At 44.2% G+C, this 19,973-nt stretch overlaps 1 protein-coding gene across 2 annotated transcripts in view; it reads left to right on the forward strand.

Moving 5' to 3' along the window:
- The first annotated feature begins 12,650 nt into the window (after positions 1-12,650).
- The window catches only part of KIT (KIT proto-oncogene, receptor tyrosine kinase), an 87,436-nt gene continuing 80,113 nt past the window's right edge, over positions 12,651-19,973 (forward strand). Inside the window, exon 1 of one of the 2 annotated variants that reach the window (XM_061420190.1) lies at positions 12,651-12,831. In XM_061420190.1, coding sequence (XP_061276174.1) covers positions 12,765-12,831 — 67 coding nt within the window. In that variant the 5' untranslated portion in view covers positions 12,651-12,764. The remainder of the gene's footprint in view (positions 12,832-19,973) is intronic. The other variant, XM_061420189.1, reaches the window with a different exon arrangement.

Below are 19,973 nucleotides of genomic sequence, written 5' to 3' on the forward strand. Positions count from 1 at the left end.
TCAAAATGGTCAAATGATCAATACCTTTGCAGGACGCCACCTAATATTTAGTCATCTGACACGTCCTACTCTGTGACTTGCGTTTTTCTTTAGCAGCATATCTTTAAACGCTATGTGAATAAACAGAGATCAACTGTATTTCTTTGTCATCTAACATCTCTACAAGGATCATTACAAAAATAATCTTGACATGACAGATTAAGGCCGATGATGGTGGAGCTGCTGGGAAAATTACTCATAATTTGCTACCGTTTGAAAAATAAACGGCTCGCCTGAGTTCAGCCTGACCAGAAGACCGGTTCTTTCTAAGGGGCCCAGTGTTCCTGGGTAAGAAGCTTTTCAGTTTGCAAACAAAAGAATGGCCCATCCCCTCCCCTGTGTTAGGCTGGCTCTTGTTGCTTCTTGTAATTTACCTTTCAGCCACCCAGCGTTCTCCCTCTGCACTGCCCGGGCTCCAGGCTGTCTGGGAGAGAGGCTGGCTGGCTCCAAGACCCAGAGCCCATAGTCTGCAACTCAGACTAAGTTTTTGTGTTAACAACAAATGTTAACTTGGTTTCTGATGATTGCCGGAGTCTTAGGCTAGTACCCTATCCTCCTAGATTGTCGTCTAGTATAATTTTTCATAATTGCTATCTTTCATAATAATGCCCTCAGAAGGCAATTTGAGTGGAAGTAGCCTTGGATTTATGATCAGAAAACTTGCCTTTAAGTGTCTGCTCCATTGTTTATTAAAATGGATAGACTTCGGCCAAATCGCTTCTCCTCATTGAACCACAATTCGTTTTAATAGCTATAGAATTAAGATAGTTAAAAAAAAAAAAAAAGATCTCTCATTTATTGGGTGTTTACTGTATACCAGGTACTGCTTTCAGCACTTTGCATATATTAACTCACAGCCCTATCAGGTGGTTGGGGTGATATTTTAACCCTGTTTTACAGATGAGAAAACTGAGGTGCAGAGGTTAAATATCAATAACTTGCCAAGAATCACATAGCCAGGGAGCAAAAGGAATGAAAGCCAGAGACACAGTACTTAAAGAAGTTTAAAGAGTATGAGAGGCTTTGGCATCTCTTCTTAGGGCTTTCCAGGTGGCTCAGTGCTAAAGAATTCGCCTGCCAATGCAAGAGGGTCATGTTCAATCCCTGGTTTGAGAAGATCCCCTGGAGAAGGAAATGGCAATCTACTCTAGTATTCTTGCCTGGGAAATCCCATGGACAGAGGAGCCTGGCGGGCTACAACTCTTGGGGTTACAAAGAGGTAGAAATAACTGAGGGGCTGAGCACACACACACACGCTCACACACATAGCATCTCCTCTTGGCCACAAGGGCAAAGAGTTGGTGTTTGTTTGTTTTTTTCTTTTAACTACTGTCCCCATATCAGAGTCATCAACATTTTGGAGCTGGACATATTTCTGGAGAATCTCAGAAGTATGTCAAGGGCAAACCTCTCATGTTAAGTGAGAAAGATGCTGGGCCCACAGCATTTAGGGTAGCTGAGTCAAGTTTAAGCTTGCTGATGAGCTTGTCGGGGCATAGATCTTGCTGCTCACTATTCTCAGTCATTCCCATGGTTTTTCCCACTTGCTTTAATACCACAAACAACTTAAAAAACCAAACACTGTTTATTGTGGAGAAAGTTAAACATCTACAATAGTATAATGGGCCCCAGGGGTCCCACTACCGAGTTTCAACAATCATTAGCTGCTTGGCCAATCTGGCTTCCTCCGTATTCCCACTCACTCTCCACCTACCAGCCCTCATTGGATAATTTTGAAGGGAATCTCAGGCATTATGCTAAGTCACTTCAGTTGTGTCCAACTCCCTGTGACCCCACAGACTGCAGCCTGTCAGGCTCCTCTGTCCAAGGGATTCTCCAGGCAAGAATACAGGAGTGGGTTGCTATTTCCTCCTCCATCAGGCATCACACATTTCATCATAAAAAGTTCAGTATGTATCTAAACTATAAGGACTCATTTGAAAAAATATTTATTGAAGTATAGATGATTTACAATATTGTGTTAGTTTCAGATGTGTGGCATAGTGGTTTGGGTGCGTTTTTTTCAGCAGATTATATTCCACTAGGGGTTATTATAAGTTGTTGGGTATAATTCCCTGTGCTATACAGTAAATATTTTTTGGTTATCTATTTTATGTAGTAGTTTGTATCTGTTAATCCTATATCCCTAATTTATCCCTCCTTCCACCTCCTTTTCCCCTTTGGTAACCATAAGTTTGTTTTCTGTGAGTCCTCTTCCATTTTGTATATAGATTCATTTTTTTTTTTTTTAATTTCACATATAAGTGATATCATATAGGGCTTCCTTGATAGCTCAGTTGGTAAAGAATCCACCTGCAATTCAGGAGACCCCTGTTCAACTCCTGGGTTGGGAAGATCACTGGAGAAAGGATAGGCTACCCACTCCAGTATTCTTGGATTTCCCTTGTGGCTCAGCTGGTAAAGAATCCACAGTGCAGAGACCTGGGTTTGATCCCTGGGTTGAGAAGATCCCCTGGAGAACGGAACAGCTACCCACTGCATGGACTGTATGGTCCATGGGGTCACAAAGAGTCGGACAACACTGAGCGACTTTCACTTTTACTTTATAGTATTTGTCTTTCTCTGAGTTATTTCACCAAGCATAATATTCTCTAGATCCATCCATGTTGCTGCAATATTTCTTTTTTTTTTTTTTTAAAGGCTAAGGACTCTTTAATATTAGCACAATGCTATTATCTTAAAAATAACAATAATCTCATCAAACAGCCTATCAGGGTTCCAATTGCCCTCCCCATTTACCACTCACTTAGGCCCCTGGTGGCTCAGATGGTAAAGAATCTGCCTGCAGCGTGGGAGACCCAGGTTCAATCCCTGGGTCGGGAAGATCCCCTGGAGGAGGAAATGGCAACCCACTCCAGTGTTTTCTCCTGGGAAATTCCATGGACAGAGGAACCTGGCAGGCTACAGTCCATGGGGTCGCAAAGAGTCGGTCATGACTGAGCAGCTAACACTTTCAACTTCTTTTAAAATAGTTAATTTGCAGCAAGCAAATTTTGAACTTTCAACAAGTACAAAAGACTGTGGAGGATACAGAGATGGTAGGGAAAAAAAATCCTTACCGTTTGGTTCTGAGCAGTTGAGTATGAAGTTGAAAACCCACTATCTAAGTGAAATAAACCATATGCAGAGGGAAGCAGCACAGATAGATGTTTGCTCATTGGTTCCCTGGGTTCAAGTCCATCTCCACCACTTACTAACCAGGTGGCCATAACTAAGTCACCTGATCTATCAGTGCCTTCCTCTCCTTATCTGTAAAATGGGGCTAAAGATAGATTGACCTCTAAGGGTTGCTTGGAAAAGCAATGGGTTAATACAGGCAAACAGATCAGCACATAAGCATCATAATTACTCAACAAACATTATCTATTATTATTAAATCTGGAAGTGGTTATGACCCATTAATAAGTCTTAAAGGCATTCTATAGTAGAAAGGTGGGGAGTTCTGGTTATTATGCCAGGAATAATTATAATACACAATAATAATTACTATGGATGATGAGGATGAGGATGAGGATGAGGATTTTGGCCAGGATTTATTTTTTTTAATGTGCAAGTCAATTAAAGTTAATTGTCAACCACAATTTGCTAGTGAGTTTGCACTTGCATCCTCTCTCTCTCTGGGTTCACACCCTCCTCCAAGCTGAGGACAGAAGGACTCAATCCCTGCAGACACATCTCCAAGACGTTTCTGTCTTAAAGGGCCCAAGGGATAGAAGAGATCTGATTCCAAATTGAAATGAGGTAGCCGTGGCGGAGAGGTTGCTGTAATCTTTATGCTTAGAGTAACCATTCCTCCTGGATTGTTTGGTTTATGCCTGTGGTCCCTTTTCATTCTTCAAAGTGTCTCAGGCCCCTTCCTCATGCTCACCCCTACCCTTGCCTGCTCTGTATATACCCCATCTCCACAGTCACTTTAACCACTGGGGGCCAGCAGACAAGCCACAACCAGAGCCACTTCTGTCACTGGGAACGGTTTCTGCTACAGCACTGGAGTAACAAGGACCATGTTAGTATTGCTATCCCTTCAATCATGGAAGTAGTTTTTATCAATCAAGAATGAAGGGAGTTTGAGAGTAACATGTACACAAGACTATATATAAAATAGGTAAACAACAGGACCTTCTGTATAGTGCAGGGAGCTATACTCAATATCGTATATAACCTACAATGGAAAAGAATCCTAAAAAGAATATATACATATATAATATATATGTGTAACTGAATCATTTTGCTGTACACTTTATAACACAACATTTTAAATTAACTATCCTTCAATTAAAGAAAAAGCAAAGAATGAGGGAAAGGTCCCTAATCTGAGATCATTTAGTTGCAAATTTCAAGACTGCTAAAAAGATTAAATAATTCTATTCTTTCCCTCCCTCATCAATCAGGATACCTGATTTATATGTATTCTTTTTTTGTGTGTTTTAAATACTTTTTTCCTCCTGGTATTTACTTGATCATTTAATACTTTCTATCTTAAAGCAAGTTTTTCTTCCTCCCTTTCTCCTGCAACGTGACTTCTTTATCAGAGCCTAAGAAAAATGTCAAAGGTGAAAAGGTCATGGCATTTAGTGCGTGATTAAGACAAACTTGGATTACACAAATTTATGACAACAATAATAATTTCAGAAAAAGAAGCTAGATTTCTTGGAGCCCAAATAAAATTTGGTAAAATAAAAATTAAAGAAAAAGGCACCCTGCTAGACGCACATTTATTAGTAACTCCATCTTGATGACATTCAGTCCCTACTGTGTGTATCACGGCTGTGTCTTGTGCAAGGCCTTCACTGAGACCCACAGGTGAATTACAGCACAGTTTCCTCAAAGAATGTATTATTTAGTGGAAAGGCTATGACAAGGTTACAAATAATTCTAATAAAAGGCAAGGAAAGATATATGACTTCAGAGATGCCTGAGCCATGTGCTGTGGAGATTTATGGAACACAAATGTGACTCTTAAGTTTAGAAATACTTCTGATTCTGGGAAGTAGCAAGGATTTAGATAAGAGGCCCTATCGAGTTGATTTTAATTCATTTATTTTTTTTTACAGAGACCCAGGAAGAGTACTTGCTGTTAAGTATAATAATCTTTTAGTTTCATCTTTTAAGTATAAAAAGTATATATATATATATGTGTGTGTGTGTGTGTTAATTTCCAAACTATATAAGTACTAAGTACTAAAATACATGAATATGTATATATTTATATATACATTAAATGACTTCAGGATTTAAAAATTGACCCCCAATCCCCTAGAGGAAGAAATGGCAGCCCACTCCAGCATTCTTGCTTGGGAAATCCCACAGACAGAGGAGACTGGCGGGCTATACTCCATGGGCCCACGAAGAGCGGAACTTGATTGAGTGATTGAACACAGAGAGGCTCTCTCTACCTACTCTGCCTGCCTGGCTTGTGGGATTTCAGTTCCAGCCCAGGGATCGAACCAACTGGCAGTGAAAGCATTGAGTCCTAATCAACCGGACCACTAGGGAATTCCCTAGATTCTATTTTCATCTCCCCTTTCCCACCAGCTGGATCTTTCAAATCTCCCTCTTCTGGTGTTCTCACCTCACCCTACAAACTGCTCAAGGCTTCCCAATCTCCCTGTGGTCCTTTGCCTCATCCCTTCCTTTTTTTATACCACTCAATTTCTTGAAAATGTATCTAGCAATAAATCCTTGGCTCCATCTCTTCACCCCTAATGTATCATTCAACCCACTGCAGCCTAAATTCTGGTGTCATAAACTCTGTGTGTGTGTGAGTGTGTGTGTCTAGGTGTGTGTCTGAGTGAGAGAGTATGGATTTAGTCACCAATAACCTTGAGGTTGAGTAGGGAGGTGACTTATCACAGGAATTATGTACCAGGGTATGGAATCAGCCTGCCAAGGGTTTGAATCCTGGTGTAAATTTAGTGTAAGTTACTTAACTTTCTTGAGCCTCAGTTTCCTCATCTATAAACTGAGGGTACCAAGAGTACCTACCTGGTAGAGTTACTGTGAGGTTGAAATGAGTTAGTTTCTATCAACATAAAGAATTTGGAACTTGCTAGGTGTTGCCTGGAATGTGAAGTCAAGTGGGCCTTAGGAAGCATCACTACGAACAAAGCTAGTGGAGGTGATGGAATTCCAGTGGAGCTCTTTCAAATCCTGAAAGATGATGCTGTGAAAGTGCTGCACTCAATATGTCAGCAAATTTGGAAAACTCAGCAGTGGCCACAGGACTGGAAAAGGTCAGTCTTCATTTCAATCCCAAAGAAAGGCAATGCCAAAGAGTGCTCAAACTACCACGCAATTGCACTCATCTCACATGCTAGTAAAGTAATGCTCAAAATTCTCCAAGCCAGGCTTTAGCAATACGTGAACCGTGAACTTCCAGGTGTTCAAGCTGGTTTTAGAAAAGTCAGAGGAACCAGAGATCAAATTGCCAACATCTGCTGGATCATGGAAAAAGCAAGAGTTCCAGAAAAACATCTATTTCTGCTTTATTGACTATGCCAAAGCCTTTGACTGTGGGGATCACAATAAACTGTGGCAAATTCTTCAAGAGATGGGAATACCAGACCACCTGACCTGCCTCTTGAGAAACCTATATGCAGGCAGGAAGCACCAGTTAGAACTGGACATGGAACAACAGACTGGTTCCAAATAGGAAAAGGAGTACGTCAAGGCTGTATATTGTCACCCTGCTTATTTAACTTATATGCAGAGTACATCATGAGAAACTGGGCTGGAAGAAGCACAAGCTGGAATCAAGATTGCCGGGAGAATTATCAATAACTTCAGATATGCAGATGATACCACCCTTATGGCAGAAAGTGAAGAGGAACTAAAAAGCCTCTTGATGAAAGTGAAAGAGGAGCGTGAAAAAGTTGGCTTAAAGCTCAACATTCAGAAAACGAAGATTAGGGCATCTGGTCCCATCACTTTATGGGAAATAGATGGGGAAACAGTGGAAACAGTGTCAGACTTTATTTTGGGGGGGCTCCAAAATCACTGCAGATGGTGACTGCAGCCATGAAATTGAAAGAAACTTACTCCTTGGAAGGAAAGTCATGACCAACCTAGATAGCATATTGAAAAGCAGAGACATTACTTTGCCAACAAAGGTCTGTCTAGTCAAGGCTATGGTTTTTCCAGTGGTCATGTATGGCTGTGAGAATTGGACTGTGAAGAAAGCTGAGTGCCGAAGAATTGATGCTTTTGAACTGTGGTGTTGGAGAAGACTCTTGAGAGTCCCTTGGACTGCAAGGAGATCCAACCAGTCCATTCTGAAGGAGATCAGCCCTGGGTGTTCTTTGGAAGGAATGATGCTAAAGCTGAAACTCCAGTACTTTGGCCACCTCATGTGAAGAGTTGACTCATTGGAAAAGACTCTGATGCTGGGAGGGATTGGGGGCAGGAGGAGAAGGGGACGACAGAGATGAGATGGCTGGATGGCATCACTGACTCTATGGACGTGAGTCTGAGTGAACTCCGGGAGTTGGTGATGGACAGGGAGGCCTGGCGTGCTGCGATTCATGGGGTCGCAAAGAGTCAGACACGACTGAGTGACTGAACTGAACTGAATTGAGGTGTCGCGATTTCCTATTATGATTACAAGGCAACTGCTGCATTTCTATCTTATTTGACCTTCTTAAGAGATAGGCAACACCTGAACACACCCACGCCCCTGAAATCTCCTTGAGCCATAGCTCTCTCTCTTTGCCTTTCTGACCCTTGCTTATCAGGATCTTTTGTCAGAACTTTTTCTGCTTATCCCTTAAATGTGAGCGTTTCCCTAGGTATGACATCAGCCCCCTGTTTTCTTCCCGAGGGACACTCCATCGGGGTGATCTACTCCATCGGGGTGATCTTATCCAAACCCTCGGCCCCCACCACTTCGCTATGGCCAGGACCCGTGCTGAGCTCCAGGACTGCACGTCTAGCTTACACAGTATCCATGGGCATCTCACACCCACCAGGCCCGACTCCACATCCTTCACGTTCCATTATAAGCCTGCTTCTGTGTCTTGCTGAAGGGAAGCACATTGGAACTGACATCAGAAATCCGTCCCTCTTTCCACTCCCCTTTCACAGCACAGTTGGGGATCAAGGTCTAAGGTCTGCTCGGTATTTCTTTTTCACCCTTTCTCACCATTCTCACCTCCATTAACTTAATCCAGTTCACCACTCTTCTTGTGGATCACCACATTAGGCTCCTGACTATTTTCTCAAGTTTTGGCTCCTTTTCATTTACCCTTCACTGAGTCTTCCCACTATCTTTCTAAAATGTAAATCTTAATCACATCTGGCCCCAGAGTAGTCCTGTAGTGACTCTTCTTAGCTTCATTCTTCATCAGAGGATGAAGTTCATGGTTCTTGGCAGGAATGATTCTTGTTTATCTCTGTGGTCTCCCATTCCTGTAAGGCCCTGATTCCCTAGCTGTGCTGCACTACACACCCTTCCCTAGCTGTGCTGTGATGAACTACAGCGTGGTTCATCTGCCTCATGCTGGTTCCGGCCTCTAGCCCTTTGAACGCCTGCTTTCTCCCTCTCCCTCTTGGCCCTCCTCTCTTCTGCATGCCTCAGAATCTGCCAACTCTTTGCGGGAGCTTCATGAGGCCACTGTACAATATGATCAAGGATCTCCTCTGCATTCAAAATCACCCTGGGCAGACTTCTTTTAGAGCACGTATAATAATTTCATCTTTGACCCCCCTGATGTGCCCCTCTTCTTTCTCTGCAAATCCCATGAGGACAGCATCTGTGTCTTGTCCAACTCCACATTCCTAGCACCAAATAGAGCACACTTGGCACATAGTAGGTGTTCAACAAATACTGCATGAAAGCTTGTACTAAGAGCACACATCATCTTCTTTTGTCCTCACTAACTCTGAGTATTATCATGAAAACAGAATCTACCAATAAAGATCATATACTCATTTCTCCCACTTGATCGACTTTCAAATCATTCCTGGAAAAATAGGGACTATCAGGGAGCAAATTTGAAAATGATTGTCCCCTCAATGTAGTAATTCCATCTTTAGGAATCTATCCTAAATAAGTGATTAGAGGCAGGGACGTTTTATTCACCAAGATCATCACCAAGTAATTTATGATAGGAAAAAAACTGGAAAAAATAAAGGAATGATGAAACATCCAGAATTATGGTACATATATAGGGTTGACTGAACATTATATTACTATTATATGGTATGTTTCCAAAGAATTGATAATGATTTGGGACCATGCTTGTGTTATGATTAGTGAAAAAGCTAGATAGAAACCTACCAAATATTGTAAAATCTTAAATCATACAATGAAAAAAAGAAGTTAGAATAAACAGAGAAGATTCAAAAGAAACATAACAAAATGAACTCTTAGGTAATTATACCTTGGGTGATTGTTGTTTTGTTTCATTCATTATCATTTTTTGGTATTTTCTAAATTTTCTACAGTAAGCATCTTTACTTCTACAATCAGAAATATAAAAAATTTCAAATTACAGATTTGGGCTGTGTGAGGCTATAGTGAACCTTTCTGGTTCTCTTTGTGCAGCAACATTCCTCCTCAGTTTTCCTTTGAGAACACAGCCCTCCACATTCTGAAGCCTTGTGATGTGGATGAAGTGGGCCCCCAGCCCTGGCTCCAGGGATAGGCATGTGACCCAGGCCGGGGCATGTGACCCAGGCCTGGCTGATCCTTATGTTCCATCTGTCTGGTTTCAGTGACTGGTTCTAGATGAGCATGTGACTTAAGCCAAGTCAGCACTTTTGTAGGAGATGTTCCTGAGGGCAGAAAAACTCTGCTTGCATCTGCAATGAGCTGTAAGTCTAGAGCTGCATATGAAGTCTGGAAAGCAATACAGGGAAGCATTGCTAAAGGATGGAGATGAAAAAGAATACATGTGTGTATGCACATGCGTGTACACACAGACATACACATCTTCAAGTCCTGATGACTGAGCTCTTAGACCTAGGAAAGTCTGGAACATCATCATCCCTGGACTTTCCAGTTATCTGAGCTAATAGGTTTTATGTTTTTGTTTGCATAAGTCAGTTTGAGTTGAGTTTCTACAACTTGCAATCAAGAGCCCTCACTAATACAATCATGAAAACAATAAAAATATATAAAGTATAACTCATGAAAGGGTGCAAGGGCTATCACAAAATAGTGCAGAACTGGTCTCACACATGAGATGTAAACTATTTCCATTATTGTAAATGTTTCTACTGGACACGATCTAAAACCTAGTGCATTCCATGGCATTTCACTCATAGCACCTTCTACATGCCTCCTTTAGGACAGAGCTAGCAGAGGATATTTTGAAAAATAGCTAATAACCCTAAAGGCACTAGGACTGATGGTTCTCTGCCATGCCTGGCCTTAAACCTTTAATTGCTATATCTGAGGAGATTTGGGGTGTTCTTAAGGGGAGTTGGGATGAGAAGGTGTTTAGGGAAATAGTGTTTTGTTTTTCTCAGGAGTACAGAAAGATTTCAATATTCTCCCAACAAATATGGCCACCCTGGGTATATACAGGCTGAACATGGACCCTGTTAACAGATATTTTAGTTTCTTATTGGGGTATCTGTTTTCCCTCCTGGAATGAGAATCCTCTAGGCAGAGACGCCATCTTATTGGTTTTGTAGCATATGCTTACCTAGATGCTCATAGGTGTTTTTGAAGAGAGAACATGAATGATAGTCCAGCATTGTATAATTCTCTATTTTTTTTTTTTCTGGATAGAAGTTTCTTGCCTAGAATTAAATTGCAGTATGGTCTCTTTTCTCTTCAATCTTCTGAAGACTTGTTATCCTCTCCAATATCAGTTGATTGAAGAAGAAAATTGTAAATTTTCTGTCTCAGGCATAATGTTGATATTTTAACACATAGTGATTTTTCTCCCCACTATGAAATGATTTTAGAAATAAATCAAGATCCCAGAAACTTATCATTGCTCTGAGTGGTACCTTATATCTCTGTCATTTTCAGAAAAAGATGTGGTCTGATGGTCCTGAGTACAGTACCCTTTGAATTTCAGTCATCCCATAGCTGTGTGACTTGAACCTTTTGCTAGGACATTGGACTGTGGGTTCCCACACTTGACTCTAAGGATTGTGGCGGGGTGCCCACACCTGTCTAAGAACAATAGTCCTCCCAGTGCCTAGTTCCTCCTTGCTCTCCATAGACACTTAAGTGCTTACTGAATAAATAAATATATTTAAAGAGAGGTGATCATATATCATATTGATTGAGTAGTGATAATTTTTAAGTGATTAGCTAACTTTGAAAGTTACATTTCTTAAACCAGTTTAGGCCCTACCAACATGGAACAAGGGAGCTTTCAGTATGAAATAAGGGGAGGAGGAGAACTGGTTAATGATAAATTTTGGCTGCTACTTTAGAGAAGAGTCTAAATGCATCTAAATTATTCCACAGCTCTTTCTTATGGGCACTTTCCATTTATTTTCCATTCTGAAGAGAATGGAGAGGTGTCTTACTGATTTATTAGAATGCAGAGGGAAGACTCATCATACCTGGAGTCAATCTTATAATGGCTGGGTCTCCCCTCTTTTAACTGTGTGATTTTGGGCCACTTTTAGAACTGAAATAATAAATCTACCTACTTCACAAAGCTGTTATTGTGAGCATGAAATAACATTCAGCATAAGGAGGAACTATAAAACTCTACACAGATACTGTTGTTTCCTTGGGTAAAGCACTTCCTAGGCCGTGAAAACCTTGGCTTAAGAGGATCATTTTACTATTGTTCTGCTCTTGGTACAGGCTAGGGCAGCTAAGAGGAACACAAGAATCCCCACCCTTGTAACTACCTTCTGATAGAGAGGCACAGAAAGAGTACAAGGGGAAAAAAAAATAGACGCTCAGAGGGCTTAAAAGTACAAGAACTTTGGCGCAAAAGGGTTTGAAAACTCGAGCTCGCAGAGTAAACTTCACAAGGCCCCTCCCTACCCCCAAAGCCCCAGTCTCCAGAAAGGTCTCGGCAGAGGCCAAGCCGACCAATAGAAACCAACTGTGCCCTTACAGATTGAGGAGCAGGTGCAGAAACTGAGCATTAAAAATTACCTACGCCTGGGCTCAGCCTTCTACCGCAGCTCCTGGAGCCACGTTTGGTCCTCCTAGAACAACAGGAATACAGAAGAATGTCGGGGCCCAATTCCGCTCCCCCCAAATTCCTGTTCCCCGCACCCCTCCACCACCAGCGGCGTCCAGCCTCCTCCCTCGGGAGCTTGCTTGAGGGGCGGTGGCGGACCTTTATTGTCTGGGGAGCATCTGCCAGGTGGCGGGCCGATCCCCTGATGTGCGCGTGGTGCCCAGCTTCACAAAGCGCGCGGCGGGCAACACCACTCTCGTCCGGGAACATCACCGGGGAGGAGAGGTGGAGAGATGTATGGGCTCTGGGGTCGTGAGCGCGGGGCGAGGGCCGACGTGCCCAACCACTCCCCGCGGGCTCAGTCCCCCGGGATCAGCACCTCGAAAGAACAGGGGTCAGACACCGCCGCCAGGGAGCTAGACCCAGACCAAGGCGAGGAGGGGCGCGCAGAAGGGGCGTGGCCGCCGCGCAGGGGGAGGGCGCTGGGAGGAGCGGCCGCGGCTTGGCGCTCGCGGCTCTGGGGGCTCGGCTTTGCCGCGCTCCCGGCACTCGGGCGAGAGCCGGAACGTGGAACAGAGCTCCGGTCCCAGCGCAGCCACCGCGATGAGAGGCGCTCGCGGCGCCTGGGACTTCCTCTTCGTTCTGCTGCTCCTGCTCCTCGTCCAGACAGGTGGGAGGACGCTGCGGGTACTCGGACCGCGCCTCCCCGCTCCCCCCCCCGGCGCAGCCTGTGCCCGTTAGGGTCCGAATACGTTGGGGTGGCTGGGGAGAGCCGGCTGCCGGTGCGTTTCAGCCTCGGGAAGATTCGGGGCGGCCCCGGGACTCTACTGCGCCCTGCCCTGCTCACCTGCGCCGGGAGCCCTCCTCAGCCGGTGGTGGGGGCGCTGAGCTGCGAGTCTTTCAGGAAGGCGGGCGGCGAGGGGCTTAGGCTGAGGGCAGCGGGTTGTGTGTGAGTTTAGGGCTGCTTTTGTGAGGAGGGCGAGCTGAGCGGGGTCAGAGGCGGGCGGCGAGGGAGTTCTCACGCAGCGCGTTATCTCCGCCGGCTGAGGCGCGGCGGTTGCATCCTTTTGTTAAAAGTTGTGCGTGAGAACCGGCCCGCAGGTTCTCAGCCGCGTCGAGGGCGAAGTTGTAGGAGAGCCTTTTCTTTGCTCTGCAGCGGCTGCTTTCCAAACCGCGGCGCTCTTTGTGCCCCAGAGCTGGGGACGCACCCGCTGCCTCCTCTGCTCCAGGCGCCACTCTGGACCGGAGTCGAAGGCTGCGGCGTCCTCGGGTTCCCCAGTTATGCTTTTAGCAGGGGGGAGCGTGCGGCTCTGTGCCCGCGAACCTGGAGGTGCGGCTCCGGAGACAACTTGGGCAGGGGTGTGGAAAGCAGCCGCTAGGTTGCAGACTTTGCTTTTGTACATCCCGTGCCCGAGGCTCGCCCCTTTCTGCCGCGTGCCGTTTCTTTCCTGCAACGCGCCTCGGAGCGGCTGGTGGCTGCGTTTGCTGCCTGCTCCCGCGGGAGACAGGGATGGCGCGCATAAACATTGCGGTCCCCGACCCCAGCCGCCGCCCACGCCCGGCCAGAGTGCCCGGCCAGGTTGACTGGGCTCTTCCAGCACCTTCGGTGTGTGCGACCTCTAATCGCAGGTCCCTGTTTTCTTTGGGAATATTGAGAATCGCAACACAGCCTCTCGCGTGATTTACTTAACGGCTGCCCGAGGTGGGGGGTGGGAGATGGAGTGGAACTTTCAGCAAATCTTACTTAAATCTTAAAGCTGTTGTGAAAATCGGTTATATCTGCGCGGGAACTTGGGTCTTCAGGTGGAGTAGGAGGATTTGTAGACTCCTGGAAACCCTCAATCACATTCCTGCCCCCTCTCTCTTTTTCTGGGTGTCTCTGGTGCGCAAGCGAGTGCAAATCGCCCAGCTAACCCCCTGAAGCTCTGCTATTTCCCACGTCGTTTTTTTTTTTTTTTTCTAAACCCTTAAGGCTAACTTGATGATGTTAGGATAGAAAGTGAGTCTGAACTGGAATTCAAGGGCTCCAGAGGAAGCATCGCTATGAACTATTGTGGAACTGCCTCGTCAGTTTTCTGACTGCTGGTCAGTTTTCCCATAAAATCTTAAGGCATTGTGAGGGCTTTCCTGTGGGGGAAGAGAGGTAGGAAGGATCATGACGAGTGGCCGGGTTCCGGTGGCTGATTTGACCGCCTAAGCTTCAAATGAGATGTTTGGTCCCTTACATCTTGGTGCCTTGACATTTTAATTAATTTCATTTAAGACATGTGCACTGGACCTGATGGGGGCACGAGAACCACCACACAGACTGTTTCCCATTTTTTGGAAAATTAAATGAATAGCTTCCTTCTTCCTCAGAATTAGCCTGCTCCATCCTAGAGAATTTTTTTGGCAGAGGGGATTTTAAGGTCTGGCTTGCGGGGGGCAGTGTGGGATAGTGACAAAGGCTCGTGCTGCCTTTCTGGTTCTTTTCTCAGCTTTTATTGGCTGCGTGCCATTGTGCCAGTCCCTTAAATTCAGGGGAGCACAGCGTCCTCCACGGGGTAGTGAGGGGTCTGCACCATGAAGGATTCTTTGGGTCCCAAAGTCTCCTCTTTCAGTGTCCTGAGCATAGACTGTCTACTTCTGAACTCTTACCCTGAATCCTTCCTGCCTTCTTGAAATTCCACTGCCTCTCCTGGTCACAGAGACTCCTTGGTAGTACCCCACTCGTCTGCCTCTGGTTAAAGCAGCAAGGTGTGTGTTCTCTCACATGCTTGCCTGTAGTTTCTCTTTGAGGGCTAGGAGATGCCCACTCTGCAGGATCCTCCATTTCCGCCCCCCACCCCCCTCCACTGCAGTGTTTACAACTCCTGTACCCAGCAGGATGAACCTGCAAGGAATAGTGAATCATACCCTGCCCTCGTTCCTGCAGGTGTGAGGCTAGAGTCATCCTCAGCAGCTGGACACAGAACATTCTGGATTATTATCCTGCTGGAAATAACATGACGCTTTTATACAGGAAACCCAGATACTTCATTTATGCCCTTTCTGGTCTCTCCCACCCATCCACACATTTTTTTTCCTCAAGACTTTATAAGTCACTCATGCTGTGTTATTGCAACATGTTTTTCTAGTGTGCCTTAAATTTCGCATTAGTGCCAGATCCTGTGTTGGGTTCCATTGCCTGAAATTTCCAGTCCTCTTGATAAGTCTTGGAGGTAGTCCTGTTACCATCCCTACCAAATCTGGAGAAACTGGCTGAGAATAAGCCAGTTCCCACAATAATCAGTGGTGAAGCCTGAGATTGGCCCCATCTGCCCAGGTGTATATCCATTCACATGATTTCTCAGTCAGTTATAAAGTGAGATTTATTTGAAACTATTATATATCATATGCTAGGCATTGTTGGAGGTTCTGGGAATATAGGCTCGTCAAGATTATTACCTTCCCAATGTTGGTGAAAAAAGACCTTGAATTGCCTGTCACAGGGTGTCTGAATTAGAGTTCTTAATTTGAGGGAAGTTGCATCGAAGAGGGAGTCACTCAGTGATAGCTCCCCAGGGCTATGTATGATACCTGTGTACGATAGCTCCCCTTTTGACGCTGGGTATGAGGGCACCCACTCCAGTATTCTTGCCTGGAGAGTCTCATGAACAGAGTAGCCTGGTGGGCTACAGTCCATGGGGTCGAGAAGAGTTGGACATGGCTGAAGGGACTTAGCACAGCATGAGGGCTTTAGGTGTGAACTGTCCTCTTCCAGTTAGAATCCCTCCAAAATGAAGATGCGCTGTCTCTAAAATGATGATGCAAGTTAGTTGAAGTTTTTTTCCATCCCCACTATAAAAAAAATAAAAAGTGGTCTTTGCATTGTATACTTGTGGTGAACTTGTGAGAGAAATCCCCCAGTGATGGATAACACCATTGGCCGTTTACCCTAGATGAGCACCATGAGCTATAATGCAGTTCACCACTCAGAACCTTTCTCTCCCCCGAACAAATGGTGTGCCAAGTTATTCTGTGGGCTTCCCTTGGAGCATGTTTATGTACAGATGTTGTGGTGGTGATGGATTTTGCTGCTGTTGTTGACGGCCGCTAAAAGTTGCCCTTAGGATTTTGACTCATTTCCTCAAGTCTCCCCAGCTGATTAAAGGATACCAGGAAATGAGCCGTAGTGTCCTGAGCGGAATTCTTGAAGCTGGACTGCAGTGCGGGAACCCCTCAAGGCAGTGGTCAAGGCTGCAGCGGTGTTTTCCAGAATGAATTTAGTTTAACAGCCGATAGGCTGGGGAAGTGCTAAATGTTGCTGTGTTTGTGTTCGGTGTCTTTTTAAAAGCAGGCACTGAAAGACATTTGAAGAAACCTTAGGCATGCAAAATTTCACACGTGGTCTCTGTAACTTGAATAGATATTTTCATGGCTGCAAATCCAGAGTGAAGAGGTAAAAGTTTGAATAATAGAGGGAATTCAGTGTAAATCATTGTTGAAAGTAGAGAGGACTTGTGAATAAGCCTGGCTTAGCAACTCTGGTTTCTGACATTTTGGACCTGAGACAGCCCATCTTTTGACTTCAGACACTTAATTGTAAACTGATAGCCCTTACTTGGATGTGTTTTATTTGGCTCACATAATGCTTTTTATAGAAAACACTGGGGAAGTATTTAAAATATGGAGAATTTGTATCAAAATCTAGATTTCTCAATTCTCTTGAATTGAAAATTGCTTTTTACATGGGACCTCAGCTCTTCCTGTTGCTCTAGACAATCCCTCTCTACTGCCAGTCAGGCTTTTGGGTATTTAGCCTTGGGCTCTGGTGAGCACAGGTGGGATATTGCAGGTACCTGGTGGAAGGAGCACAGGCCTAAGGAATGAAGACAGCCTTGTCTTAGTCTGCTGACTCCATGACTGACAGCTTTGTGACCTTTGAACGAATTGCTTCCTCTTGCTGAGTTTCCTTCTTTCATCCTAGTTTTAGCTGTGTGACGTTGGGAAAATTATTTAACCTCTCTGTGTCAGTACGAATGTGGCTACATATAAAGTTTTTAGCATGGTGCTGCCTGGCACACTCATGGTACAAACTCAATACATGTCAAGTTTAATACATAAGTATTATCCATAAATTAGAAATTATTGATATCCCTAAAATGGGATTAATGCCTTCTCTAATATGATTACTTTAAAGATTAGAAACAAATTCTTGTGAAAATACTTGGTGCAGGATCTGGGATTGGATAGCCACCTAACAAATGAAGAAACTTCATAAGTGTGTAGAATTTGACTATTTCTCTTTATAATCCTTGCATGTAGATACCAACAGATTTTGACAACTTTTAAAATGAAATGAACTTTAATTTTTGTCTTGAATTTTATATAGCTTTTGACATAACAGTTGGGAATCACTAGTCTTAGAGATTGAACAGATCTTGGACTATTTTTTCCTCAGGAGGAAAAAAAACCCAGATTTCTCCAGTGAAAATATTTATCCCTCCTAATTTTTTCCATTCATCTTATGCTTTAGCCTTAGTGCTTACCTTTTAGTTATGAAATGATTTTGCTAGGTATCTTTGGCTGCATACCTTTCTGACAGCTATGTTTTTAAGGCTTTTTCAAACTTTAAAGTTTATGTGAAATTGCTATTCAGCGTATGTGGAGTTAAGAGCTTGGGCTCTGAAATTGACAAGCTGGGTTTTTATTCAGTTCTACCTCTTGCCAGCTCTGTGGCCTGGGATGAGACCCTTCACCTCGCTCAAGCGTCATTTCCTCACCTGGAAAATGGGAATGATGGCATAGGGCTACTAAAAGGAGAAAATTAGATTATGCACAAAACACATTTGCATAGCGTCCCTTACAGGGAAAGCATGGGAACTCCACCATCAGGCTGATTTTAATGTTTCTTTTTCAGCTTTGTCTCTTAGCTTTCCTAAGAGCTAAGAAATGGTTTAAAACCAGGTTATATAGAGGGGTTTGTCTTAGTATTAATCAAGACAAGTTATTAATCAAGTCAGGTCCAACTCTTTGCGACCCCGTGGTCTGTAGCCCACCAGGCTCCTCTGTCCATGGAATTCTCCAGAAATACTGGAATGGGGCAGGAATACTGGAGTGGGTTGCCATTCCTTTCTCCAAGGAATCTTCCAGACCCAGGGATCGAACCCGAGTCTCCTACATTGCAGGCAAATTCTTTACCATCTGAGCCACCAGGGAAGCCCAGATCAAGATGAAGTTTATCCATTTATTGTTATTTTTTTACTTTTATATATATTTTTTGACCTCATGGAGAGGTATGTGGGATCTTAGTTCCCTGACCATAGATGGAACCTGTACCCGCTGCAGTGAAAGCATGGAGTCTTCACCACTGGACCACCAGGGAAGTCCTGAAGCTTATCCATTTAATGTCTGTCTGTTTTTTTTTTTTAAAGATTCAGTTAGCGTTGTGCATAGTTCTCTCCCTGGTTCTGTTTAACCTTATTCATAGCTGCTTTCTATAAAAGGGGGTTCAGCTTTCTGGATAAAAGTTTAGGGGGGGAAAGTTCTGTAGATGGCCATTTTCTCAATGTGAATAGGTAAATGTAGCTCACAGAGGGTCCCTGAACCCTATGCCTTGCAAAGTGGCATTGAAAGCCTTGAGAGGGAGAGGCTGCTCCGTGACTGTAAGAGGTTCTTCTCTAGCTGCTGAAGGACCAAGCTGGGCTTGTCCGTTGCCCCCACTACTGGACGCACAGCAGTGCTCAGTCAATACTAGTTTAAACTCTCGCCTGTTCTCCAGCACTTGTATAGAGCTTTGCTCAGTCAACGTTTCAGATTCAGTTTAGCAAAGGATGATCAATCCCTATGCTTTGGTCCTTGCAGGTACTGTACGTGTGGACTCCTGAGCTGTGGAGGAATAAAGTGAGAGCAGAACCATCAATTCAAAGTAGAATTCGGTGTCATAAGTGCAGAGTACCCAGGCAATATTTCAAAGGAGAGGAGTTTACATCTTGGTGGGCATGTGATAGAGATCAGGGATCAGTAAAAGTGTCCATATGGGAGATAATATTTGACATTAAGTTCTACACTTTAAAGGAGGGCAGAGTGTCTGTAGTTGAGGCTTGTATTGGGAAAAAAAACTCCTGGAAGAGGGAGCAAGAGATTAAGATTTTATTTGAAGATTTAATTCGTGTTAGGACTAGGAAGGAATTGGAGGGAAGAGGCTGGAAAGGTGGACTTTGGTTAGCCTCAAGGATCATTGGTGGGGGAGGGTCGTTTTAGTTTTGGGTTTGGTCCAGATTCTGCAAAATACTTTTGTAGTCAAGGCTATGGTAGACTTGACCCAGTAGTGGCCCTCCAACTTTGCTCACTAGTCCAGGGCTGTTTGCTCCACCATATTGTCCTGATGCACACTCCCCAGCCAGCTCCGAAAACTTGGGCACCCCCTTGCTGTGGGCAGCTGAAACTAAGGAGTGTGTGTGTGTGTAAGTTTTAGTAAAATACACGTAAAGTTTACCATCGTAAACATTTTTTGGTGTACAGCTCAGTGGTATTATCTTCACATTGTTATTTAAGATAGAACACTTCCATCTTACAAAAACCTAGCACTCTCAACCCATGAAACAGTCCGTCAGCCCCTGGCAACCATCATTCTACTTTCTGTCTGTATGATTGTGACGCTCTGTGGACCTCACATAAGAGAAATCATTCAGTACTTGTCTTTGTGACTGGCTTATTTCATTTAGCATACTGTCTTCAAGGTTCAGGGCTTCCCTCATAGCTCAGTCAGTAAAGAATTTGTCTAGTTCGATTCCTGGGTTGGGAAGATCCCCTGCAGAAGGAAATGGCAACCCACTCCAGTATTCTTGC

Source organism: Bos javanicus, chromosome 6 (assembly GCF_032452875.1).
Source record: "Bos javanicus breed banteng chromosome 6, ARS-OSU_banteng_1.0, whole genome shotgun sequence".
NCBI lineage: Eukaryota > Metazoa > Chordata > Mammalia > Artiodactyla > Bovidae > Bos > Bos javanicus.